The sequence below is a fragment of the Puntigrus tetrazona genome, chromosome 25 (genome assembly GCF_018831695.1).
Source record: "Puntigrus tetrazona isolate hp1 chromosome 25, ASM1883169v1, whole genome shotgun sequence".
NCBI lineage: Eukaryota > Metazoa > Chordata > Actinopteri > Cypriniformes > Cyprinidae > Puntigrus > Puntigrus tetrazona.
This window is the reverse complement of record NC_056723.1, coordinates 6,379,076-6,405,495: the sequence shown is the minus strand read 5'-3', so window position 1 is coordinate 6,405,495 and position 26,420 is coordinate 6,379,076. Positions and strand designations below refer to the sequence as shown.

At 36.5% G+C, this 26,420-nt stretch overlaps 1 protein-coding gene across 1 annotated transcript; it reads left to right on the top strand.

Moving 5' to 3' along the window:
- Positions 1–55: 55 nt before the first annotated feature.
- zcchc14 (zinc finger, CCHC domain containing 14) lies at positions 56–26,400 on the top strand. The gene is made up of 13 exons (XM_043228532.1): positions 56–3,798; positions 8,262–8,388; positions 17,277–17,347; positions 17,542–17,613; positions 18,347–18,432; positions 19,003–19,097; positions 20,128–20,164; positions 20,246–20,537; positions 20,728–20,816; positions 22,305–22,420; positions 22,533–22,676; positions 23,455–24,600; positions 25,205–26,400. The coding sequence occupies exons 1-13, from the start codon at positions 3,157–3,159 to the stop codon at positions 25,258–25,260; spliced, it is 2,973 nt and encodes a 990-aa protein (XP_043084467.1). The 5' UTR covers positions 56–3,156; the 3' UTR covers positions 25,261–26,400.
- The last annotated feature ends 20 nt before the right edge of the window (positions 26,401–26,420 follow it).

Sequence of the window (26,420 nt, the reverse complement as noted above, 5' to 3'; positions counted from 1 at the left end):
ACATGTGTGTGTGTTTATAAAAAAGAATAAATGTACACACAATAACTTTCATTTTTGGATGAGATTTATCGTGAGTATCATTTGACAGCACTAAATATATATTTGTTGTATTCATGTAATCATACCTTTAGTTTTGACTTGCAATTTTGTGTTACAGTCTGTAAAGACGAGGAGGGATATTTATCCTCTCAATTACTGGGGATCAGCTCTGACGAAGCTGGGTAAAAATACTCTGACATGCTGCTTTGGCTCAGCAGGTAGTGAGAACCCAGGTTTCATGCAGTAAACAGGTCACCTACAGTTTGACTCGAAGTAATTTCATGTGATTCATGTATGTATATTACACGCTCAATCAAACTTGTTTGATTGAGCGACGTTAACTTATCGCGTATGATGGTTTAGCTTATCAGGCTACTTAAGTGATAGCCTGCTGTTGGCTTGATTAGTATTAGAGAAGAACGGGGAGATTTTATAAAGTGGCTTTAGTAGACAGAATGTGGAAGAGTATATGTATATAAGAGAGATAAAACAGAAGTGCATTAGGCACAAGAAGTATCATTTCAGAATGACACTTTTGGTTGTACTTATCAACAGTCACGATTTCTTTGACAGACTATTGCATTTTAACCATTAAAATAACAGATTAACAAATTATAAATGATTGTATGTAGTTGTACAGGCTTTATCGTGTTCTAATAGCTCCACAAAATTGTTAAATGCGGCAGATGACATTTTGAAAATATAATTGTGTGATTTCCACCGTACCATGTGGAATTTGATGCAGACACACTATGGCTGTGGCTGGTTGAGGCCTGAGGAGCCTTACCATGAATTTAAGTCTAGAGACTCAACATCACTCAGACTTGTTAGCAAAACAGGCCATGATGACTCACGCACCCCTGCAGCACAAGTGAAAGAAGGCTGTTATTGAAAATTTGGAGAGTTATAAAATTACCTTTTCTTAACCGTCTCAGGGCAGCAACAGAAGAAAGACATTAGCAAAGGTTTTTGGGTTTGTATTAGAGATGAACATGGTGAATCTACTCAAACTCTTGAGTACATAGGGCAGTCATTTTAATGTGGATTGTAGGTGAAAGTGATTCTACATATGTATCAGACAAACATCTTTGGCATCCCACTCACTAGCCAACTCATAAAACCCTCAGAAAGCACGTCTCTTTGCTTTTCTTGCTGAATACTGTAACTATCGCAATAAGCACACACCAGTGTTTTTGTTAGCTTGACCTTGTGTAGTTTTTGCTTTGTTGAATTAGTCCAAAAGATACCACTGAAATTACTATAGAACACCAAATTACTAATAATGCTCATGCTTGATGCTTGAAATTCTTTAAATGTGATGTTTTAAATCATTTCATCATCAATCATTGCTGTTAATTCTACACACTTAAGTACTCGTGCCCAACCTCAGTTTGCCTGTTCTAAATCGTCTGCTTATTTATTGCACCCCACCAGTTGGACTAGCACTGGATTCATATATTTTCAAAGCTTTAAATCTGAACACCCACCACTTTTGCTTGAGCATCAAAAATGTCTAAATTTCAGTCACAGTGAGGGCCAGTTGCTCCCTCTAGTGGTTATTTATAATCAGTAACACTTTCAGCAGCCAGCACTTTACACTTATTAGGTTATACGTAAGTTTACTCATCTTACAGTACTCATCTTTTCTGTAAGTGGTTCTTGAAATAGGTGTCATGAACTAAAAATAAATAGTTTTTGTGCATCATGTTTTAATCTGTTAATGTATATTTTATAAATATGCCATTTAGTATTATTTTTTTCATATTGTAAATAGGCTAGATACAACGTATGTTTCTGTTAATTAACACGAATTAACATTAATAGAACTTGTAATGATTACAGTAATCAGTAGAAATTAACATCTACCTATCTATTGTAAATGCTTAATTGAACTGCGTGTTTAATTTGTAAACGACTCTGGTATTCTTTAGACAAATATGACAAAGAGGAAAATATTTGAGAAAATATGAATCTTTTAGATTGGGTGAGAATATTTAGAAGGCTTGTCCTGATTGAGTCCTGGGACAGTTGGCGCCATCTTCGGGAAAGTTTACGTAATAAAATGGGAAAACCAGAGGTTTCCAATATTTGCCTTTAGCAAAAAGCATACTTCAAAAGGGTGTTTCCTGTACTTCCACCAGAGCGATAAATCATTGTTTTATAACAGCCAAATACATTTACCTCGTGTTTAAAATTAATTTACGCACGTATGTTAAGTTAATGTACACTTTCGCTTTAAATCATACAATATTTTACAGTCCACATTAAATATGACTGCAGGCGCTTGAGAGATACACAAGAATGTCGCTTTGCCCAATCGCAGCGCAGAATATAATCACTGACAAGCCGTTCGTCCAATGAAATTCAAGCGTGGGCGGGGTTTGCACGAAGTTCGGGACAGTGAGCTACACTCAGCTTGCCTTACTCGACTTCACGGCAGCGTAATGATCGAGCGACAAAACCGTTGATTAATTCACTCGCGTGAGTGCAAATAAAGCAGCAGATAAAGTGTCACGTTTTTAAAAAGAAAAACATAAAAAACGTTACTTTAGCGTCCATCGAAGGAATATACGCGTACACTGACGTCCATTCGACTAGTCAAAGTGTTACAATTGGGGAGTTCTCCACTCAAAATGTTTATTGCCCGACGACGTTTCCTTTGCGCGTGTACGGCAGTTGCGGTGGTTTCAACCGGACGAATCGGTCTGACGGATACTAGAAGATCTGAAAGAAATGTTCTTGTTTTATAATGCGTCCTGGAGTCTATTGAATAACTGGCTGACGTGGGGATCACGCAGGGGGGCTGGCCGAAAAAGGAGAGACACAGGCGGGCAGAGGGGCTGCGACGCCGCGCGTCTGGGATTACAGTAAACACAATTTGTTTCTTAAATATCCTAATAGGCTCTGGCGAGATAATGCAATCGCAGGCACACAAAACGCGAAGGAAACTATGTAGTGTGTCTTCTTTTAGGGGTTCTGGTACGCTCAGACTGACCACTTACCTATAAGTCCATGGATGTTTACGTTGGAAGTTTGTAAAGTTTGTAAAGGCCGTCAATCACTGCTGTATGAACTTTGTTTTTTAATATCTGCTGCATGTTATGAGCACCGTCTAAGATGGTTGAGAACAGATGCTTTGTTCAGAGAGAGGAGGTTTACCGATGGTTCTCAGTGTTGAGCTCGGCTCAGAGGGCTGAGTTTCTCTGCGGCCTTTTGGACCTCTGCGTTCCCATTGAGCTGCGCTTCCTCGGCTCGTGTTTGGAAGACCTTGCGCGAAAAGACTACCACTCACTGAGGGACGCAGAAATCAAAGCCAACAACCCGGCTGACCTCGCTAACCTGACCAACATCACGGACGAGGTCGTGAGGAGCAAGCTGCTCGTCTCCCTGGCGCTCCTCAGCTCGGACAACCGCGTTGCGGCGGGAGTTTTGTTTCGGACCCTCACTCACATAGACACCATCATTAACAACTACGGACTTCAGCTTAATGATGGCCAGACGGGAGAGCAGTTTTTGCTCCTCTTCACGATGGCTTCGAACCACCCCGCGTTTAGTTTTCATCAAAAACAGGTGCTGAGGCAGGAGTTGACGCAGATCCAGGAGATCCTTCAGGTGACAGTTGGTGAGGCGCCGTCGACGTCACACGGGGGCGGGGCGAGCGCCGCTGCGCTCCCAAACGTGAGCTCGACCCCGGCCTTCTCCTCGTACGTCACAACATCCACCTTCAACTCCTGCCAGGGCGGATGTCCATGCTGCAAGGTGAGAAGCATTTAAATCCGAAATGGAATTCACTTTATTCTCTAAATGTTTTATATTTCCTCTTTTTTTATATTTTGATCTTGCTGAATCAACATAATCATAACTGAATCTTCTCAGACCTCTCTCCGATGACGTATGTAGGTCTTCTCCAATAATTTATTTCGCTTAAACTCAGCCCCTAATGTTAATCTGTCTTCTCTTTTGAGGGCAATGTCCACATGGCAAAATCCAAACAAATGTGGAAGCACAGAACCAATTTCCTGTGCTCCATTGCTACTTGTTCAATATCTGTTTCTTTTGGATATACTTTATAATACAGAATATAATACAAGAATATAATACAAGATCTGCCACTACCTCTTCACAACTTCAAAGCGGTTGGTTCTCAGCTATCAGAGATTGTTCTCCAGAACCACAGACATATATAAACGCCCTATTGGACAGCTCCAGGCCTGTAGAAGCGGCTGCCATGTTGGAACGGTGAATTTGACGTCGTTCACCATACTGTGAAGCCTTTGAGCCATTTTGTGCATGATTGTTGCATCTTCTGAATATTCATTGATTACTCTGGTGAATGATGTGAAGTCAGACCGCTACAATATAGCGTATTGGTTTATGTATATTGCCTAATAAGGCATCTATGTATACATAACTAAGCACAGAACTTTGTATAATAGGCCTATTTTTGAAAGTTCTTACCATGATATGAACAAACATTCTTGCAGTAGTGATCACTAGCTTTCGTTTAGAGTTATCTGGTCTGTATTAATGTTCTCAAAACTTTAGCCCAAAAATATTACAAGTAATAAATTGATTTTTTTTTAGGCTTAGCCTAGTTCACCCCAAAATGAAAATTCTGTTATTAATTGCTCGCCTTCATGTTGTTCCAAACACCAGGCCTTTGTTCATCTTTGGAACACAAATGAACATATTCTTGATGGAATCTGAGAGCTCTGTCCATCTCATAGACAGAAATGAAACTGTAACGTTCTCAGATCCAGAAACTTAGTAAGAACATCTGTTAAACAGTGACATCAGTGACTCAACTTCAGTTTTGCAAAGCAACAAAAATACTTTTTGTGCATAAATAAAACAAAAGTAACTTGATTTAACAATTCTTTGGAACGATATGAGGGTGAGTAATGACAGAATTGTAATTTTGAGGTGAACTAACTTTTCAACGGTGCGATAGGTGATTTGTAGTGATGTTGTCTCTGGTATTCTGGTCTATGAGCATATATGCATTCAGGGAGGAGTGGCTTCGGACAGCAATTGACAGGAGGGTGAAGAGAGAGGGGAGCAGCATCGGCAAAGGACGGGATTCAAACTCGGATCGCCAAGAGGACTATAGCCATGAGGCTATATTGGCGCCAACTTGGACAGACACTTTTATCCAACGCAGCATGCACTGTCCCCTCAGTTTAACCTGGGGTTAAGTGTCTCAGTTCAGCAATGCTGATGGATTTTGAACCCTCAGCCTTTTGCTTACTAGCCTCAATCTTTAAACACTAGGCCATGCACCCCAAGATAAACAGGTCAGACCTGATTTATTCAGCAGTATCTATGGGGAGCACCTGGAGCAACAATAATAAACTGGGGTCATCTGGCACCGACAAGCAATTCAGCCACGAGTAGTCTCACGATTAACAACTGAGGAGTGTTTACTATTATTTTGAATTCGTTCCATATTCTCCTGGAGGTTCAGGAGTGAGCTCAACAAATCAAAGCCTTTACTGTGGCATGAGACTCACACTTGCACTTGTTTAAACCCAGTGTGTAATGTAATATTGCAAATGTGTAATTATGTTGTAACTCAAAAATGTCAGCTTGGTGAGTCAACAAACATGCTTTCAAAAAACAGTGACAGAACCAGCAAGACATTTGTTCTTACAATAACAAAACCCTTTCATTATAGAATTTGATATTATGCTGTAGTTCTAGAATAATTTTGTCAAAATGACATATGTGCTGACACGATGCGCACACAGCTGCTGTGTAATATCTATTTATTTGTTCTTAGTTGGTGTCATCCAATCCTCTCCAAAAAACTAGTATATATATAACAATTTTATTGCGCTTTGTCTTCTTGTTCATGACACGTCCATGCAGGAATTATGAATGGCACAGCAACTTCTGTGAGACTGGGATACTGCCATTAAAAGGAACCGTGCCACTTTTCTCCGTAATTTGTGCTGAAGTTTTATAGACAAAATGCAAAATATGCTCTTTACCAATTTGGATGTGGAATCTGATTGGAAACCCTATAGTGGTAAATGCACCCTAATTAGCCATCCACAATACTGGTCAAAATGAAAATAATTAGAAATAGTTTTTAAAAGGTTTTTTGAGAGAAGCCTGTTATGCTCACCGCCTGTATATATTTGATTAAAACTACAATAAAAAGCATAATATAAAGTATTAAAATAAAACCAATATTATGAAGTATTATTATGAAATTCAATTTATAAGTACTGTTTTGTATTTGAATATATTTTAAACCTCCATTTTATTATTGGGATACCAAAGCTGAATTTTCAGCAGCCGTTATTGCATTTTTTTTTTTTTTAATGTTTATTTTTGGTAACCATGATTTAGCAATTAATGCGATTATGATGAGAGGGTACCTGATATCAATTTCTGTAATTACTACCATAAAGAATTGTTGCGTAGTTTAAACATAAAGTGCAATCCAAGCAGAAATCTTTGTCTGAGCACAATCCAAAACAAAGTTGCGCCAAAATGCAAGTTGATGAAGTGCGATAAAACACTTCATGATGTGGAGCCTTTTATTGCAGATTCCTTGTGTTGTCAGACTTGAATCTCCATTGAACTGTATCGTGTTATCTGTACAGACATGGGCTCATAACATACACACATGCTGCCGAAACGTGTGCTTGAACGTGTGTAGTGGGAAAGTACCCTGTGAAGGCAGAGAAGGCGGTTCTATTTAGTGATTTGTTGGTTTTGGCTTTCATGAAGTGAAGCTCAGCACATTTCTCCATGCTTAAATCAGCCCTCTGTGTAACTCTCCTGTGATTCATCAGGAAGCTCCGACTGCTCGCTTGTTCAAGAGGCCTTTACACTAGCCTAAACATCAACAAAAACACATGCTATTTTGTCTCGAGCGTTTTTTTTGTGATGCTTTGATTGTAATTGTCTGAATTAAATTTTAAATAGCGCTGTTTAAAAATCGACCACTTCCCACTTTTAACAGAGGCACAAATAGGCGCCATATTTTTGTAAGTTTGACAGGAATAAAAATTAAACTGTGATTTTTCATTCTGTCATCCCTCAGGTTGTTCCAAAAAAATATATTTTGAAGGAAGAATGAAAGATTGTTCTACTTTTCCCCCCAATGACTGTTGTATTTTGTCCTAAATTATAGTACTGTATATCAGATTGTGAATGTAAAACGAAGGCCATATCACTTTGAAGTGACACAAAAACAGCTATTCAGATAGTGCTTAAAAATGCGGCTGATTCACTTTTCTCATCTCGCTCTTCTTTGTCTGCTAAGAATGGATTTACTCAGCTGTACTTTTCCAAGGACTTATTTCCTTTGTGTTATGAGCCACACTTCAGCTGAGTCTTCAACAGAAGGGCATGTTTTTCAAAGAGAGGAAGAGAGGAACAGAGATTTGGCAGCGTGGGATGTGGATGTGGCAGCAGTGGACTGTACGGCAGTCCTAATTGGTTTCAGAGCTGACTTTTACTAGCTGCTGTGCTTAGCATATGTGGTACCGGCCTTTTTTGCTCCTACTCTGCTTTAGCGAGCTGGAAGATGTAACCTCAGAGCAAAAATTAGGAGGAGAAGCTAAAGTATTTAGCTAGTGAGTCAGAATGGGTTTTTTGGTTTGACAATTCGCAGCCAAAAAGTTTAACGTATTTCAATTTATGTGTTATTTAATTCTTAGATGTGCTACTCTAAAGTGATGAAAAATTACATAATGTAAGACACGTGTGCACTAGGTTGACCAGGATGACTAATTATAGAACAGTCATCTATTACCAGAAAGTTCATGAGTCATTTTTTTATGCAAGTCTGAAGCAGTTGTTTTGTTTTATTGAATGTCAAGATGTTAATCAAACACAGTATCAAAAACTGTTTAGCGATATACAAAGTTCATGTTCTTAGTTCAAACGTTGAAATCAATCAAATCAGAACAGTTCTTAATTGCCAATTTTTTTTATCTCGAAGAGTGATCGTTACATCTAATAAACAATAAAGGTCTGTTCACACCGAGGAAAAGAAGTATAAAGATAGCAATTAAAATAAACATAAAGATGTAGTTCTAAAAAGTGCTCTCAATATTAAAGAATAACGCGATACAGTTATAACGATAAAGTTTTCCCAGCTAGTGAATGTTAAAAACATTAGCAGCCAGTTAAGCTGTAACAAGCTTGAGAATTTAAAGTGGCAGACCTGTTCAGACAATATTTGACCTTTAACCTTTTTTTTCCAGAACGTGCAGCTCGAGGTCACGGGAGGTCAGACAGATGAAGGCTTGAGTCCTGAGGTCATGCTGCCAAGTCCATCTCTCTTGCGCCAGGAAATGCCACTCAAAATGCATGTCGGAAAACCCAGCAAAGGTGAGTAACTTTGGATCCACAAACACACTTTATTTTCTAAACAGGGTCAGTCATCCTAAATTTCTAATGCTAGAACTTGACAAAAAAAAGACACATTCTAGTACAGAAGCTGGAAAGAGAATGCACATCCTGAAATCTTTTAAACCAAACTTTTATTCATGTGAGACAGCTGGTGGAGGATATTGTCTCCTTTCTCCTCAGGTCTGTTCCAGCGGAGGAGGATAAATTAATCAGGGTGACAGTTAGCTTGCAGAAGGACATTAGTTTTAGGTGATAATCCAGGATCTGATAGATCTAGCCAGTTTTTGACTTAAATGGTTGAACTTGAAGTGTGTTTTTGGTTGTCCATCCAAGAACAACCATGTTATTCTTCTTTTTCATTTAAAGTTTTTGTCATGTGCTTTTACTTTTTTAAGTTTGTTATTAAATAAATCTTACATATTTCAGTAATTTTTAATATATTTAATTTATTTCAATGCAATATTTCAAATTTTCAACAGTTTAAAAGATTATTATTATTATTATTACAGCTTTATTTAAATTACTGTTTTGTTAACAATAACATATAGCATATATGCACAACATAACACTTTTCATAACAGATTTCATTATATTTTTTATAATTTTGCTTTGTATGTTTGTCATTCTTTATTTTATATATTTATTTCTATATAACATTTTCTATTAGTTTTTACATTTTATTTTTTTATGTTTTGAACATATTTGAGCAATATAGAAATATTTTAGTGCTGTAATTTTGTGTTTTTAAAATAATTTTTATATTTTATTTTAAAATATTAACAATACTTCTATTTTTTTAATTGACAGTTACATATAGCATATAAGGTCAACAAAACACTTTGTTTTTCAAATTTAATTTAATTTATATTTTACATTTAATATTAATTTTGCTATGTGCATTTGTAATTTTTTGCTTGACTTGTCTATTTGTTCTAAAATTGTAATTTACATTTTTTTTGTAATTTTAAACATTTTGTGAATTTATTTTTAATTTAATTTAGTACAATATTTGTAATTTTCTATTTATTATTATAATTTTTTTTATTACTTCAAAATGTTTTGTACTTACTGTTCAAATTTTTTTGTCAACATTAAAATGATTACACTATTTTAGTGTTTGGCATATATAGTTCCGGGGGAAGATGAGAGTGGACAATTTTCATTGCAACAAAAACTGTGTTGTTGAAAAGTGTAGACAAAATTATTTGTAGCCAAATTCGTTTTATCTAAAACAAAGCCACATTCATTTAAAAACCATGAACTAAGGTGTAATGCATCAGTCATCATTTCTAAACATGTTTTTCGGTTTGCATGTCGTCTTCACTACTTAGTTCAATGATTTCAGGCAAGCCCTACGAAAGAAAATTTACGTACTTTATATTTTTATTTTAGACGGGTAGAAATTAAGCGTGGGATTTTGTTTTGCCAAGAGCAGCATCCTTCACACGAAACAATGGGTCTAAGACTGTATCAGGTGCACAAACTGGATTAAATCGATACCCACACAGAGATCTACAAAGACTAAATAAGCAATATTACACAAGAGTGCTGTCATATTAAAAAAAAAACACTTGGATAATATTGAGTAACTTACGTTGCTGGCAGACTATGGTCTGCTGTTTTGTTTGCTTTTGCCTTGCTACTGTGATTATAATTTTTCAAAACCCGATTTGATTCCGGTGTTTTAACATCTTATCTGAAATGCAGCATGTTTTTCTGTTTTGATTAAAATCAAATGGCGTTCTACTTGAAATACGCTCAGTGTGTTTCATATCCGGTTGAAGATCGGTCCTCTGCGCTTATCAGGTTTAATGGGTTTTTCAGCTTTAGTTATGGGATTTTTGATAATTTGCTGTTGTACTCTGTGTGAACTCTGTGTCTTCTCGTGGACAGACTGTAAATACAGGGTTTGTATGAGTCCCCAGAGTTCGCCTTCTCAACTAGCGGAACATGAGAGAGTTTGCCTCGTGTTTGACGGAAAACTCGGCCAGGCGGATTTCCAAGGTTTAATTCTTGGTTTGTGCGTAAGTGAAAGACTGTGTAGTTTTCTATTTTAATCCTGAGGAGAATATTAGAGACACAGCCTACTATATCTTACCCGTACTTGCATGTCCACACAAGTTTTGCTCGGGATGCGTGTGCTGTCATTTTTTGACTTGCGCTCTGCTGTGAGCATAAGTCTGTATTTTTGGTCCTGTTTTATCTTGCTGTTGGCTCAGGCAGCAATAGCACCAGATGTCACATTCACACACTAAGGAGTCCACAAACTGCTCATTTATAAGAAAGACGTGCATTTTAGAATGTCGTGCACATTCTCTGTTTATTTCAATGGTTTATTCCTGTATAATCAGCAACTGTTTTTCTACATTTTTTTTTTTTTTTAATTTTCAAAGAGAAATACACTACTTGCATTCACAATGCTGGGGTGCTGCTATGTGTTTTCTAAAGTGTGGTTGACTGGTTGTTATTTTAGAAGTTTCTATACATAAACAAATCAATGTTCTAATCTAGATTAATGGACAGCTGTTCAATGAAATAGAAAGTTAATTGAAAAAGGTTGCAATTCGAAATGGTTGCGATTCGTATTTTAAACGTCTGGTTATTTATCAGTAAATGTATTTATTTACATTATTTAAAATTGTGAGTCATGAATAATAGTTTGACAGCACTAATATACATGCGCGCGCACACAAACATATATGTACACAATTTCTAATACACACATGGCATAAACAATTATTTGTAAACTGTAAATGGACAAATTAATTAGAATATATTTTGAATTTAAAGAACATATATGTGTGTACTGTGGATATTATGTATGTATGTATTATTGTATGTATTTATAAATGCACACAGTATGTATTTAAAGAATATTTACATGTGTGTATACATTTGTATATCTATATTATATTTTATATAATATATATACATATATTTAATAAATCAAAATATATATATTTTTAAAAATACATACATATTTGTATTTATAATAAATATGCACGCATTTATTTTGGATGCGATTAATTGCAATTAGATAATATATAATATAATATAATATGTAAATATATATATTAGCCCTTGTGATAAAATAAGATGCCTGCAGCTAAAGATATGATCGGTTGTGTATATATTCTTATGACCTCTGCAATGGGAGTCGAATTGCTCCATTCATTGCATGTCTATACCATAACATAATGGAAATGTGCATTCAGTAAGGGTTTTGCGCTCAGTGGGGCTGCACGCAGCAGGTCGGACGGAGCAGAGACAGACTGTTGTTTTGTCTGCTGGTAATTTAATGCTTCTCCACTACATTACCTCATGGGCTTCACCGCATGCCTTCAACACGAGCTTTAGCCATCCGTCAACACCCTCACACACACACACACACGCATTCATTAGCAAAACAAATCACAAGGCTTTATTTACACATGTAAACGCGACATATTTATTGGCTTTAATCTAAAGTACCCCTCTCCGATTGGTCAGCGACTTCGCAAAAACATCTGAGGTCTGTATATACACGAGTCAGATAAAAGATGGTTGAAACAGCTGTTCTTCAGAGGGGCACTTCACAGGATCTCACAATGATAACAAAGATTTTTACGGGTCCTTTGAAATTCCCAGAAGTTCTGCGGAGTCTTGCTGTTTGTCGAGTTAATGTCGAAATCGATGTGCAGGCGTCCATTACTCTGACCTGCTTGTCTGTTTTTCGCGCATATGTCTGCGTTTAGAGTTATCATTGTGTTTGTATGTGCAGGTTGAGGCTCAGTGGGTAACTAGAGCTGTAAGAATGGGAGAAATCTTTGGATTAGCCGGCTTGGCATCAGGTATGCGGCAACTGCAAGCCCCAGGGCATCCGAAGTATACAGAGCATAGAGACTAAGAAATGTGTGTGTCAGTGCATTAAAAAAAAAAGTTCAATAATGTGTGTAAGAGAGGTGTTTAAATACAGCGAGAAGTATTATAAATGTACATTTAAAGCAGTATTTCAGAGTATTGAAGCTTTGCTGAAATTATACTCATCCTCAGGCAAGGGCTGGGTGATATTATACGACCTTGAGTAATTAAACACTTATTACAATTAGTGATTGTTTATTTCATTTTATTTCAGGAGTTTTGACAAAAACGGGTAGATTTTGGCCGGTCTAATTACTATTCGTGAGTCTCTCTTCTGATTGGCCTGTTCTTTTCTGACACGCGATATAACGACTGGACAGAAACGATTGTCAAAAATGCTTGATTTTGCACACTTCTTATCAGAAAAGGTTAAATAAACTATTGCCTTTTGTTGTTATGGGTGCGTCTAAAGTTCTGTTGCATTTCACAACTAAGTGAAAAGTAGAAAATACGTTTAACAAGTGAATGCAAATAGAACTCTGCTGATTAAGAGAGAGAGAGCAGAGCACCATCTCAGTGATCTTGTCCTGTCATGAAAGTGTTTACTCTAGATTCATACTACACAGAATACTTCTTTGCGTCTAAAACCATAAGACACTCACTCAGGATTTTTTTTTCCAGAATGCTTGCTCCGTCACGTTGTGTCAAATCCAAAAGTTACCATGCCAACCAAAGCTTGCAATGCTTGCCCCGCCTCCGGGGTCTTCTGATTGCTCCATTGTTTTGGTTCTAACGTTGATGAGCACCGGTGTGTAAAAGTAAATAATGTTCTTTACACGCATAAGACACAATTGCAAAGATCATATAGCACCGAATACACACATGGTAATCATGTTCAATATTTATTTATTATTATTTTTATTATTTTAATCTCCAGCTCTACCTCAGGCCTTCCAATATGTAGATGCAGAACAGTTTCGGAGAAAATAACATGCCTTGTGCACCTACATGAAAGACTCTCTAGACTAAAACAACAATACTTTAAGCATCCCGTCTGATTTAAAAACAGAATTAAATCTACCGAGACCCCAATACTGTTCAGTTTCGGTATATGAAATGATGTTATTTACGCCACTAAACCCATCCATATAGTTCTTTTGTATGGTACTATTGAGTCCAGAAGTATTACAGCAACCCTTCCTGGAGTTTTCTGAGTAAATATCAAGTTCCTCTTTTTGAGTCATGACTTTTCATGAGTGATTTTAGGATGCTTGAATTGGCCTGACAGGATGTTTACTTTGAATTGGAATGACAGGAAGAGGAAATTGCTCAACTGTAATTCAAAGAAATTCAACACTGCCACTGTTTTGTGACAAATCACAAATTATTAGATCATTAATTAGGAAAACATTTATATTTTATATTCTTCTTTGATATTTGTAATAGATTTTTCCTCAACAGATAAGTTAAAATACTACATTAACATTAAATGTCCATCATGTTATTTTGAAAATTAAATTAAAATCATTACATATGATAATTACTACCATCCAGAAGTGTTTTCTATTTGATCATGTAATGTATACTTGCTGAATAAAAGTATTTCTTAAAAAAAAACAACTTTTGAACTATAGTGTATAGTTCTTTGAAGCATTCCAAACAATATGATGCCCCCCTATGGAAAATCAATGAAAATCATTTCAGAGGATTCAGACAGGAGAGGTGGAAAATAGAGAATCAAAAACTGACCGATGAACGACAACAACTTGTTCAGTCGCACCTGTGCAGAACAATGAATTATTAGACCCCTGTGCTGAAAGCTCACATGGGAGGACAGGAAAGATAGCAGGTGTATACCCATAATGCCTCTGTGCAATGAGCGAAGTGTGAAGAGTTCAGTAATGCCTGCAGTGAAAGGTCAGAGGAAGGGGGAAGATAATGTAAGATATGTTTGTGTTTTGTTCTTGAATAATAATAATTTTAGTTAGAATAGTTCTTATTCCTATAAACATTTTTCCATATTAATAAATTAACATATATGTAGTAAGTTGTAAGTATTTTATAGTAGTATAATAATTTATTAAGTGTGATGTGTATTTTACAATAGTTATATAGCGATAATAATGTTACATTAATCATTATAATTATTTTTATTATTGCTATACAAAATAGTTCTGTCCAAAATAAGACTTTTTTTGTTTGCACAATATACTCGTGTACTGTGTATATTTATGTATATATAGACACATATACGTGCAGTATATATTTTGAAAATATAATATATAATCTAAGTTATATATAAATACATTTATATATATATATATATATATATATATATATATATATATATATATATATATATATATATATATATATATACAGTACACACACAAACAAAAACATTTATTTTGGATGTGATTAATTTAGTTGGATGCAGTTAATAATTTGACAGCAATAATATAAAATCATATTTATATGTATGTGTTATTCATTAGAATATAAAAAAATACAACAATAATACAATGTGTATTGTTAAAACAGGATGTGGGCTCTTATATAGAGTATAAAAAAATAAACATATGCTCTAAAGTAAAATTTCTAGACGAAAACGCATCACAGAAAGCATCACGTTCTATTATAAGATTAAGCATATTATAAAATCTGGAGATTATCACGTGAAACGAAACAATATCCAATCAGAAAGCGGGCTGACAGAAGACCAACGCATAATAACAAACTCAGTAACGGAGCAGCACAAAAAGATTTGAGAGTTTACACAACGGGTCCTGGACGACATATTTATTCTCAAGTCTCGAGAGGTTTTACGAGATTTCCCATGATCACAATCGAGACTGGATGAAAATCTGTTGGTGTGTGGTGTGCCGTCTTCGTCACATTGCGGCACACCAAACACTATAGGAGCCAAACGTTGAAATCTTTGTCCTCGTGTTTGCAGTCTCTCACATTTTGAAAATCGTATAAGATAAGTAAAATCTTTTAGCGCGTCCCCATCCGTACATATCATATATATATATATATATATATATATATATATATATATATATATATATTATATATATATATATATATATATATATATCTTAATTAGAAACATCATATCTTTGCATCTCATCTAGTTGGTACTTCACACATTCGTCTTCGTCCGTCTGCACTCCGTGAATGTCGTCTCAAACCACTTCACAAATCTCTCTCGGGGTTTGTGGTTCACTTTCGCTCAGCGGCGTGCACACACACACACACACACACACACACACACACACACACAGTGTAATGAGGGGTTTGGCGGATGGTTTGGGAGGAGCAGGCGGGCATCTCTCTTTGCTGAAGGCCTCCTCCTCTACAGAACATTCCAGATGAGCTCACACTTGCCTGCTGGAGATGAAGAAACAGACGTGACTGTCAAAGAGTATGTTTGTGCACACTTATAAAAGAAAATCATCAAGTCACTCCAAAACTGTGTGACTTTTTATTTTTTGCAGATCATGTTTTGGTGTGAGTGGTTGCTTCGTCTTAGCTTGTGTTTTTTTTTGTTGTTATATTTATGTCAATGAAAGAATGAAAGAATAGTGTCTTTTGATATGATGCACTGAGCTCACAGTATTCCATTCAGCCTTTTCTCTCTCTCCACACACACTACAGGAAGTGCTGACTCTGCAGGGTATATTTAACACGCTCGCCCATGTTTACGGTGAGCAGACTCCGGATGTGTCCTGCTCACTCGTGTGTGTGTGTGTGTGTGTGTGTGTGTGCACAAATGAACACACTTCAGCTGGACACTTGAGGCACACTTATATGAATGTCACGTACACTACTGTTTGTGCTGATAATATTTTTTTAAAAATGGTATTTAAAAAAGTATCTTATTTTCACCAAGGCATTTTACAAATACAGTAAAATCAGAATTACAAAATATTTTCATGGTTATGGTTTACCTATTTAAATTGGTGATGTCAAATGATTTATCACATCCAAAATAAAAGTTTTGGCTTACATTATATATGTAATCGTATTGTGCAGATTTATCAGATATCGTTCTCGTGTTCATTTGGAGCTCAGGAAGCTTTTTTTTAAATTGTCAATGTTAAAAACAATTGTTTAGCTTAATAATTTTGTGAAAACATGATCTTTACCAGGTTACTTTGGTGATTAGCAAGTATAAAAAAAAACTAAAAAAAGAGACAGTATTTATTTTAAAAAAGATCTTTTGTGTGACTACAAATGTTGTTGCTTTTGATCAATGTAATGCTGTATAAAATAATTAATTTCTTTAAAGAAATCTTACTGACACCAAACTTTTAAACAAAAATACAAGTAAATGCATCAAAAAGATATAACATACATTTCCGCGCTTTAGAACTTGATCTAATAGCAGTTAAGACTCTTCCATCAAAGTGTGTTGTGAAATGAATTGCCTGGAGGCTTAAATTCTCGCCTCTCAGGTTCTTCCTTTTTAGCTAAATATGCTCAAATGAGTTCCAACCTGCCAGAAAACGTCTTAGAGGTTATTAAGTTCTGGAGGATTTTCTCACATACCCCTTTCCTCTAATAGAATCCAAACAGTCTGTGATAATACTACCATAATACATTTTGGAGATTACGTGTCTTAATTCTTATTCAAGACTTGGGGAGTGAACGCAACTCATTCAGTTATATGTGGTAAATACAGCTGGGTTTTGTTGTGTGGAATGCAAAGGAGAAACAATCCAGCCTTTTAGGGCAAATCTTCAATAGTGTATATTATTTCATGAGCAATAAACTTTCAGAGTATTTCAGAAAGGCTGATACTCAGTAATTAACTTAAACAATGTAATTGCGTTGGTTTTTACTTAAGCAATGTTTCTTAATGTTTAAAATGTTGAAAACAGTTGTGCTGCTTCATATTTTTTGAAAACAGTGATACTTTTTTAAGGGTTTTTTGATGAATAGTACATAAAAGAAACAGATTTTTGTAAAAGTCAGTACAACATATTTGGATGTTTATACTCATGGCGTTTGTCTTTTTGCAGTGTATGTTGAAAGAATTGAATTAAGGGGAGTTACACCCAAATCAGAAAAACCAACAGAATACATGCTGGAGGTGAGTTTCGAGTCTTATTAAAAATCTGAACAAAGTTTCTTGTATATTTTTTATTTGTGTTGTTCTAGATTGTATCTCCATAAAAAGCAGTCATTTCTATGGTTGTGTCATATTTTTACAGAGCAAATGCGGCCAACATGTAAAATGTACTTGGCGTGTGATATATGTTTGTCCTATTTTTCTCTCGGTCGAAGGCCTTGTGGTCCGACTCCACTTTGTCGACTGTCAGCAAAAGCCCTCAGGAAGTGGTGGAGTTCATCTCCCAGGTGAATGACAGTTATTCGTGTTGCGTTTCAAGGATGTGAGAAATGTTGAGCTGGTGTGTAAAGATGAAAAGGCTTAAAAGTAAACTACTAAAGTGGTAAATGTTAAAGAGATAGTTATGCCAAAAATGAAAAAGCAGTTTGTTTATCTTCGGAAAACGAATGTAGATGCTTTTGATGAAATCCGAAACCTTTCTGACCCTGCATAGACAGCACAACACAACTGACACGTTCAAGGCCCAGAAAAGTAGTAAGGACATTGTTAAAATAGTCCATGTGACCTCAGTGGTTCAATGAGAGTACTGCAACACATTTCGACCAGAAAGAGAATCATCATTGCATTGCAAGTCGTTATTTTTGTTTTCTTTACCCACAAAAATTATTCTCGTATTAACGATGTGTCTGTACCTTGAACATGTCAGTTACGTTTTTGTCTACGCAGACAATCAAAGATATGTTAGTTTGCGTTCCAAAGATGAACAAAGAGGTTTGTAACAACGTGAAGGCGAGTGATTAATGACACAATTACATTTTTTGAGAGAACTAGCCCTTTAACATCTTCATTCATCTCAATTTCTCACCTTCAGCTGGAAGTATGAAGTCAAAATGGCTTTGACTGTGTTGAGTAATCAAGTGCTGTGAAGTTGAAAAGCAGTGAATGTGTTCACTGATGAGCACTGACGAGATGTAATGTCGTGAAACCCTGTGATTGTGTCTCTTTTGTCTCCCTCTTCAGCTCTCTCAGCTCTTTCCAGAAGAATGTCTAGAAAAACTTCTGCCCCAAATGCCTGGACTTGATTCCGCTCATGAACTGGATCCTCGGTATTTCTACTTCTAAATCCTAACACGAAATGCACAAACAGAACAAATTCTCATTTATATTTAGTTTTTACTAGAGCTGGGTTATAAACTGAATATTTACAATTTATAGTTTAAAATATAGTGGCAAAATACAGATATATACAGATGATATAAGTGTATATATGTGTTTATATATGTTTATTTATGTATGCTGTCAAATAATTAATTGTGATTAATCACATTCAAAATAAGTTTTTATTTTGTTTACATAATATGAGTGTGTACTTTGTGTATTTATTATGTATATATGAATACAAACGCATGCAAGAAAAAAATATATGTGTGTTTGTGTGTGTATATGTGTGTGTATATATATATATATATATATATATATATATATATATATATATATATATATATATATATATTATATGCATATTAAATAAACAGTACTAATCATTTGACAGCAAATACACACACACACATTAAATTACCTATTTATTTATTGAATATAAAATACATTTGTTTAATAGATTAATTTTATATTCAATAAATAAATTGTTAATTTGTGAATTGTGTTCTTCTCCACAGATGCTTGACCTCTCTTTCACCTCAAGTTCTCAAACATGACAAAGTCCGTTTCTTCTTCAGTACTTCGCCTTCACCTCAGCTCTCTGCCAGCACAAGTAAGCCCCTTATTCCTGCTTCACAATGGTTCCTCCCTCACGCGTCACTATAGAGGTTTGTTTCTGGACCGCACCATCTCTTGGGGAAACGGGGAGTTTGTTTTAGCACAGGGGGGATTTGATTTGACCTGCTTGTGCTAGGAGGCTTCAGAAGTGACCTCATCTTGGGGCACTATTAATAGGACGAAAGGCCACTAGAAACTAGATGTGTGTCTGTGATGTTATTTTTAGATGCGGGGGAAGGGACGGAAACCCCCTTACATAGAAAGAAGTGCAAAATTTGTATTGCTTGATCATTTGTATTGTAGACAAATTTTAGCAGCTGTATTGTTCAGTCAATATGTAATTTTAGTTATCAAGTAGAATAAGACTGGGCTCTGCAATCAATAAATTCTTCTGGACACTATTATTATTAATATTACAGTTGTTTACAACTCAATAGACTGTATTTGGAATAACATCACTGCAAGTGGTCCATCTGGAGCAGAGCTGGAACTGAACTCATTTTTATAGCTTCAAAATGCCGGTTTTATAGCTTTACTCTTGAATTGGGCTCATGGGGAGAACTGTAGATGTAACTGAGGATGAGATAATTCATGGCAATTCATGATTTTTTTTTATCATTAAAAAAATAGTTTAATTAAAATATACTTTCAGTTTAAAGAACTAAAGAAGAAAAAAACTCTTTAACGGGTGTTATTTTGGTATTTGTGAATAACCTAAATTTTATGTTAAATTTTTATTTCAAAACAAGCTTTATTTCAATATATTACAAATAGTTTAAACTTTAATAATATTTCACAATATTACCATTTTCATAGTTTTTGATTAGATGGTTAATCCCCTTTCTGTCAAACGTATTTTACTGTCCTGTCCCGCATTTAATGTGTGTAGAAATCTCTTTTATAAAGTTACTTAGTATAATTTTGCCAGAGAAATTTTTGTATTTACCATATGTTGATGTAAAAAAATTTCAGGTCAAATTAAGCTATATTTCTGAATCACGCTTTGTCACTTCGGTGTTTTGCAGATCTGGGCTGTCTGCTTCAGTATAGGGGGGTGAGCAGGTGAGTTTAACAACCCCTCACAGCAAGCACTCTCACATCTCTCTTCTCTCCATCCATAAACCCTCTCTTACTCTGTCCCAGGCCCATTTGCGGTGTCGCCAGCATCCAGCCGGTCTTAAGCGTCCATGCACCCCTCCCTCAGAGCTCCCCTGCCCACCTGCCCCCTCTCCCTCCTCAGACAGCGGTGGCCATCCTCCCCGGCGCTGCCGTGCCCCTGGGAGATGCCAGCCCGCCTCAGACGCACCTCACAAACCCCGCACCCCAGGCCCAGTCCCAGCAGCCCAGCCCGGAGCAGAACGGCATCCTGGACTGGCTTCGTAAACTACGGTTGCATAAATACTATCCTGTCTTCAAACAGCTAACCATGGAGGAGGTACGTGACTTCAAGTGGCTCCTTCCCTTGGTATGAGAGCCGTCTCAAAGATAAGATACGAAATTTATTGGAAAAGAGGTTTAGGGAGCAGATTTTCGGATATTGCAGCCAAGAAATACATATTTCCTTCCTGACATATCTCTCCCGCTACAGCTTATCTAAATTATGATCTTTTTATTCACTTTCTCAGTTCCTCGCTCTCACAGAAGAGGATCTCAACAAGTACGACCTCACTCAGGGGGCCAAGAAGAAACTAAAGACTCAGCTGGAGCTTCAGAAGTGAGTGTGATTTGGGCTTAAATTGTGACACCGATATATTTTATCAGAGTGCGTCATTCCATAAACGACCTTGGAAACATTGAGGGGTTGTTTATATGCAATTACTTCTGCCATGATAAATGGAGAACCTACTCAAATGCCTCTTTTGAATAAAATTCAGCTTCTCGTCTGCTTTTCATTCGTATAAATAGCTCACCGTTTAATATGCCAGGTAAAAGAGCGTTGTGATTAGGTACAATCTATATTTAACCTAATTTGCATAGACTGGAAATGTTTTTGTGCTATAAATAATGACAGTGACTCTGGTCAGCTCTGGATTTTGGTTTTCCTTCTTTTTTTTTCTCCTGAAAGGAATGAACACTTTGAATACAAGGACACATTAAATTAACTTCCTATTCATCATTCTTAAAAATCTAAGTAAATGTTTATACCGGTTTCCACACAAATATTAAGCAGCACAACTGTTGTCAACGTTTATAATAATATTAATAATAATAAAAATGTTTATTCAGCAGTAAAGCAGCATATTAGAATGATTTTTTTTTTGATGAATCATGTGACTGAAGCTGGGAATAATGATCCTGAAAACTCAACTTTGTATCACAGCTATAAATTACATTTAATAGAAAAGTTTTTTTTAAATTGTAATAATAAATATGAAATATTACTATTTTAATATTTTTTTGATCAGTTAAGTGCAGCCTTTGAGAGCGCAAGAAACTTCAAAAACATAAAAAGTATCACATTGACCCCCAAACCTTTGAACAGTTTTTAAAGCAGCTTATTTAATGCAGATTATTGTATCATTAATGAAATAGTTACTATGTACTTAAATTTAAATGTTTAGAGTTTTGCATTTGAGATCATCAAGTAACTTTTCCTCTGAATACATTCAGATTCTTTTTCCATCACATTAGCAAGTTTCCATTGCTCAGGTAGAGCTGTGGGAGCTAAGATATCTTAACAGATAACAGGAACTAATCCTCGGGAGGTTTTCCATGCCTGGAAACAACAATAAAGGTTGTACTGGTTCACAGGTCTCGTGGTTCTCACTAGCTGAAATGTTAAAACTTAAAATGTTTTTTCCACTCCACTTTGTAAAGTTTCTGAACTGAAAGGCCACATTAGAACTCGAATCAGCCTAATCATGTCTATCTCATATATATATATATATATATATATATATATATATATATATATAGAGAGAGAGAGAGAGAGAGAGAGAGAGAGAGAGAGAGAGAGAGAAAATGTTGTTTTTACTTCTGTTTCTGAAAAGTCTACACACATGATCAGCCTCAAATGAACGCACTGGTAGAATGATGCGCATGCAGTAGGCGCAGGGATATTTTTGTACAGAGCGCCATCTAGGTGTCATTGCTAGGAAATGACGTTGTATAAAATAAATCTTTGACGTTCGCCGTCAAGTCATTGTTTATCATCAAACGGTACGTTAAAAAAAAGTAACCTCTATTTTTGTTTTTTTGTCAGAGAGAAGCTGGAGAAAAGATACGTGGTGTCTCAGTTTCCTGTTTCCTGTGGTGGGGTTGCCAGAGTGACCCCTTCCAGTCATGTCGGACCCCTGTCACATGCACACACTGGAAGTGGTACTGTACACGCACATCTCAAAAATAATAAGAATGAATATGTTTACGTTATTAGCATTGAAATTAAAGTGAATGCAAGAGATTATGATCTGTTGTTTGTGTGTATGTTAAGAGCTACGTGTAGACGTCGAGAACAGCTCGTTGCCCATTCCACGGGACAGCAGCTCCTCCTCAGGCTATTCCAGTGCTCCTTCTAGTCCAATGACCCCGTTATCACGTGACACTTCTTTTGACCGGGTCAAAGACCTTCACAGACGTAAGAACTGAATATTTCTCATTAATATTTTTATAATGGATATTAAATAGTTTATTGTAATTGTACATACAGTATACACTGATAAAATGTATTAGATATTAATATAGAAAAGAATACATTTATTCATAAAGATATACAAATTAAAATGGTAACTATTGTTTACTTTGTATTGTTATATATAATTCTTAAATCTAGCTATCTATCTGATCTATATATGTATGCATGTGTGTGTGTATATATATATATGTGTGTGTGTGTGTGTGTGTGTGTGTGTGTGTGTGTGTGTATTCCACAATCTTTTTACACATTTTTTGGCCTCTGCCCATCTTTACTCTGCTTCTCTTTTATAGCTAAACATGTTAACTTAATTAGCTGATAGATGTTCTCCCAGCTGAATCTTCAAAATGTCTTGTTTTTTTAGCCTTTTGTTGCCCCATGCCAACTTTTTTGCGACCTGTGGGAGGCATCAAATTTGAAAGTTGCTCTTTTAGTGATAAAAGTCAAATTTCTCTTTTAAACATTTATTAAACATTTAAGAATAAAATATTGGCTTGTGTGATTTGAAAGTCTTGAAGTTTTGGTTTTATTCAAATGTAAAAAAGGTCCCAACATGTCAAGAACTGGGGTTTTAATCTGATAAAAATGTATAAATGTATATATATATATATATATATATATATATATATATATGTGTGTGTGTGTGTGTGTGTATCTTTTTGTATTATTACTTATTAAATTATTGCATATAATTTCATTTTGGGTCTGTATCTCCTGTCAGGTTTAGAGTCTGGTTTGGATCCTGGTGAGAAAGAGCGACCATGCTTTCTCCTTAATCCTGCAGTATCCACAGGACCCAGTCGTCCTACTGCCCAAGTCCTCCCAGTCCAGAATGATCCCTCCCTCTGTCCCTCCCAAATGAATTTGCCCCCTCCATCCTTGCCCCTCCTTTCCCCAGGCCGCGTTATCAACTCTCCCCGCAAGCTTCGTCCACCCCCTCTCTGTTCAGAAGAACGTCCCAAACCAATTGGGTCTGGGGTCTCCGTGGGTGTTCGGCTTGATAACATCTTCCCTGGCTTGAATCTTGACGGTTCTCCGGGGCACCAGGATGTGTCAGGGCCCTGTGGGCCCCTCGCAGTTCTTCGCTCCCCTGCAGGTCTCATGGTGGAGACCAGCACTGCTCTCACCTCCACGTCTAACACCCTCCATCATGTTTCCCACCCACCCTTACATTTACAAGTGTCCTCTTCTGTTCCACGCACAGGATCGTACCCTTTCTCCACCCCGTCCTCCTGCCCCTCATCGAGTTCCTCCAGCAGACCCACCTTCTCACCTGTCAGTGGAGTTCCAATAGCAACAGCCAGCAACGTTCCCATGGCGGCAGTACCTGGGAACACATACTGCGTGAACAGTACGCCCACAGTCACGCCCAGTTCTAGCCCAGCCGCCACTGAGAATAGCGGCTACGCCTCAGTTCAAGCAAACAGCACTAACTCCAGTTCCTCATTGTGCGTTTGTAGCTCTTGCGGTTGTAGCGGCAACTGTGGCTCATACGGAGCACTTCCGGCTAGCTACGCCGGATACTTTCCACATCCGTTTTCAGGAACGTCTGTATTCACCTTAGGGCCTTTGCTTCATTTCAGCCCCCTCCTTACTGGAAGCGGTACCGCCTCGCCCTTTTCTTACCCCCTGGTGGCTCCGCCCATTTACAACAGCGGCCTATCACATGACTCACAACAAAATCTTGTGCTTCCACCGGTGCAGGGTTTTCTAGGGGGAGGGGGCGGGGTGTACCAGCCCCATGGAATGATGGGAAACGGAAGCTCTGGGCATAAGAAAACAGGGAATGTGTCCTGCTATAACTGTGGGCTGAGTGGGCATCGAGCACAAGACTGCAAGCAGCCAGCAATGGACTCTGCTCAACAAGGTAACAGCACTGATATTAAGTAGAACGCTTAGTTTAATAAGAACACTTTTTAGGGCCCAACTATTTACACAATGTGGAAAACGTGGACGAAATTGTGGAATATGGTCACAAAAACGGAATTTACTGTATAACGTAAAAAGTCACAGAAGTGAATAAATCAAAAGGAAGTCATTACTCAAACCAATATCTGTGAATATTAAGCTGCAAAAAGACTATTCAAATATGTGTTTCTGTGCATATGAATGGCGCAGATCAGATCCTTAACATATGAGCACATAAACACGCGAACATGAACGGTAGAACTTCACTTCATGAGCATTTTAGTTTTCTTAAAAAAAAAAACAACTATTGTTGAAAACGTTTTAACAGAAACCCATCAAAAAAAAGCTATATAAAAAGGAATATATTAAAGTAATAGTTCACCCAAAAATACGTTTAAATACATGTTTAAAATTCTAACACAAAATAGATCAATAGCTATGATACTGTTTTTGAAATCAAATCTTAGCTTTATAGCAGAGACGTGTAAGTTTTGTAAGTAAATGTAAGTTTTCATGAAAGTTTTTTTTAAATTTTGAAACAAGCAATTTTTTTGTTTTTGCAGGGACGTTTCGTCTGAAATATTCCCCGCAGTCAGACAGCCAGGACTCTGGGGAATAAATGGTGTGAATGAATGGGTTTGGACCTGCACCTTCCTTGATGTGAGACTCTGAGCAAAGGTATTACAGTTTCTCTTTACAGGAGGATCAAGCGATGGACTTCCATCAGTTACGGCTTCCAATGAAAGCCTTGTGCCAAAGAATCACTTCACGGTGGCTCTTAGTAAAGGGAAGTTCAAAGAAGAATTCACTTTTTGTGTTCTTCACACTGTTTGCCTCACTTGAGCACTGTGGAGCAGCCAATAGTGTGTCAGATCATGCTGCACATGTCATTGTTGGAAACAAAACGTGGAGATTTTGTTCGCCAAATAATGTGCAATTATAGTCACGTCTTTTTGCTCATGGTGTGACTAGAAGTCCTCCATTGGGATTAAGATACTAGCAATCAGAAACTGACAACTATGAAAGCAAAAAGTCGTTTTCATTGTCAAGAGGTACTTTTTTTTTTAGCTTTTTGACTACAGGAAGTCTTCTTAATCATCAAGTGTTATTCCTGTTTGTTGTAATCATGGCGTATTTGTTAATATCTGGGTTTTTTGAAAACGTTTGCTACCTTTTGAATTATATTTTTTTATTACATTCTCTTCGTCAAGTGGCGCTCGGATTAAATGTTTATACAATCAATGCACTTGAGACCGCTAAAGCTTTTTTGAATTCACTAGTGTTCTTGAAACTGTACAAAAAAACTTCTGAATTTGAGTTTTTGAACCGAGAACTGAACACAAGAGGAAACCGTTTTCAGCGTCACACTACAAAGTGAAAATGTTTCTCAATTTCATTAGCCTAAAATTTTTCCAAAGGGTTAAAAAAGGTCAGGATTTCACCACAAGGCGCATTTAGCCAATAGATGCCATTCCGTTGTCATTGCCAAACATTTTTGATATTTCAAAGCAAATGGTGATATTTGTGTTTATAAAGCTCTTGCGTCGCTGGCTATGCATGTCGCCTGATTTACTACGTGCTGTATGTATTATGTCTAGTATTATCGCAGGAAAGCTTTTGGCTTAAAACGACAATGCTGACGCAGCCATTTTGTATTATGAGGTGAATGTTTATTGAAGTTTGACTGTTGAATTTTTGTATAACGTATCACTTTGACACTTTTAAAAAAAAAAAAATATTAAAAATGTTTTTGATAAGTGTTTGCGGTCGAAAGAAGTT

Coding starts and splice junctions, on each gene's coding strand:
- zcchc14 (XM_043228532.1), top strand. CDS start 3,157: ATGGTTGAGAACAGATGCTTTGTTCAGAGAGAGGAGGTTTACCGATGG. Junction 17,348..17,541: donor CAACAGAATACATGCTGGAG/GTGAGTTTCGAG, acceptor TCTCGGTCGAAG/GCCTTGTGGTCCGACTCCAC. Junction 17,614..18,346: donor TGGTGGAGTTCATCTCCCAG/GTGAATGACAGT, acceptor CTCCCTCTTCAG/CTCTCTCAGCTCTTTCCAGA.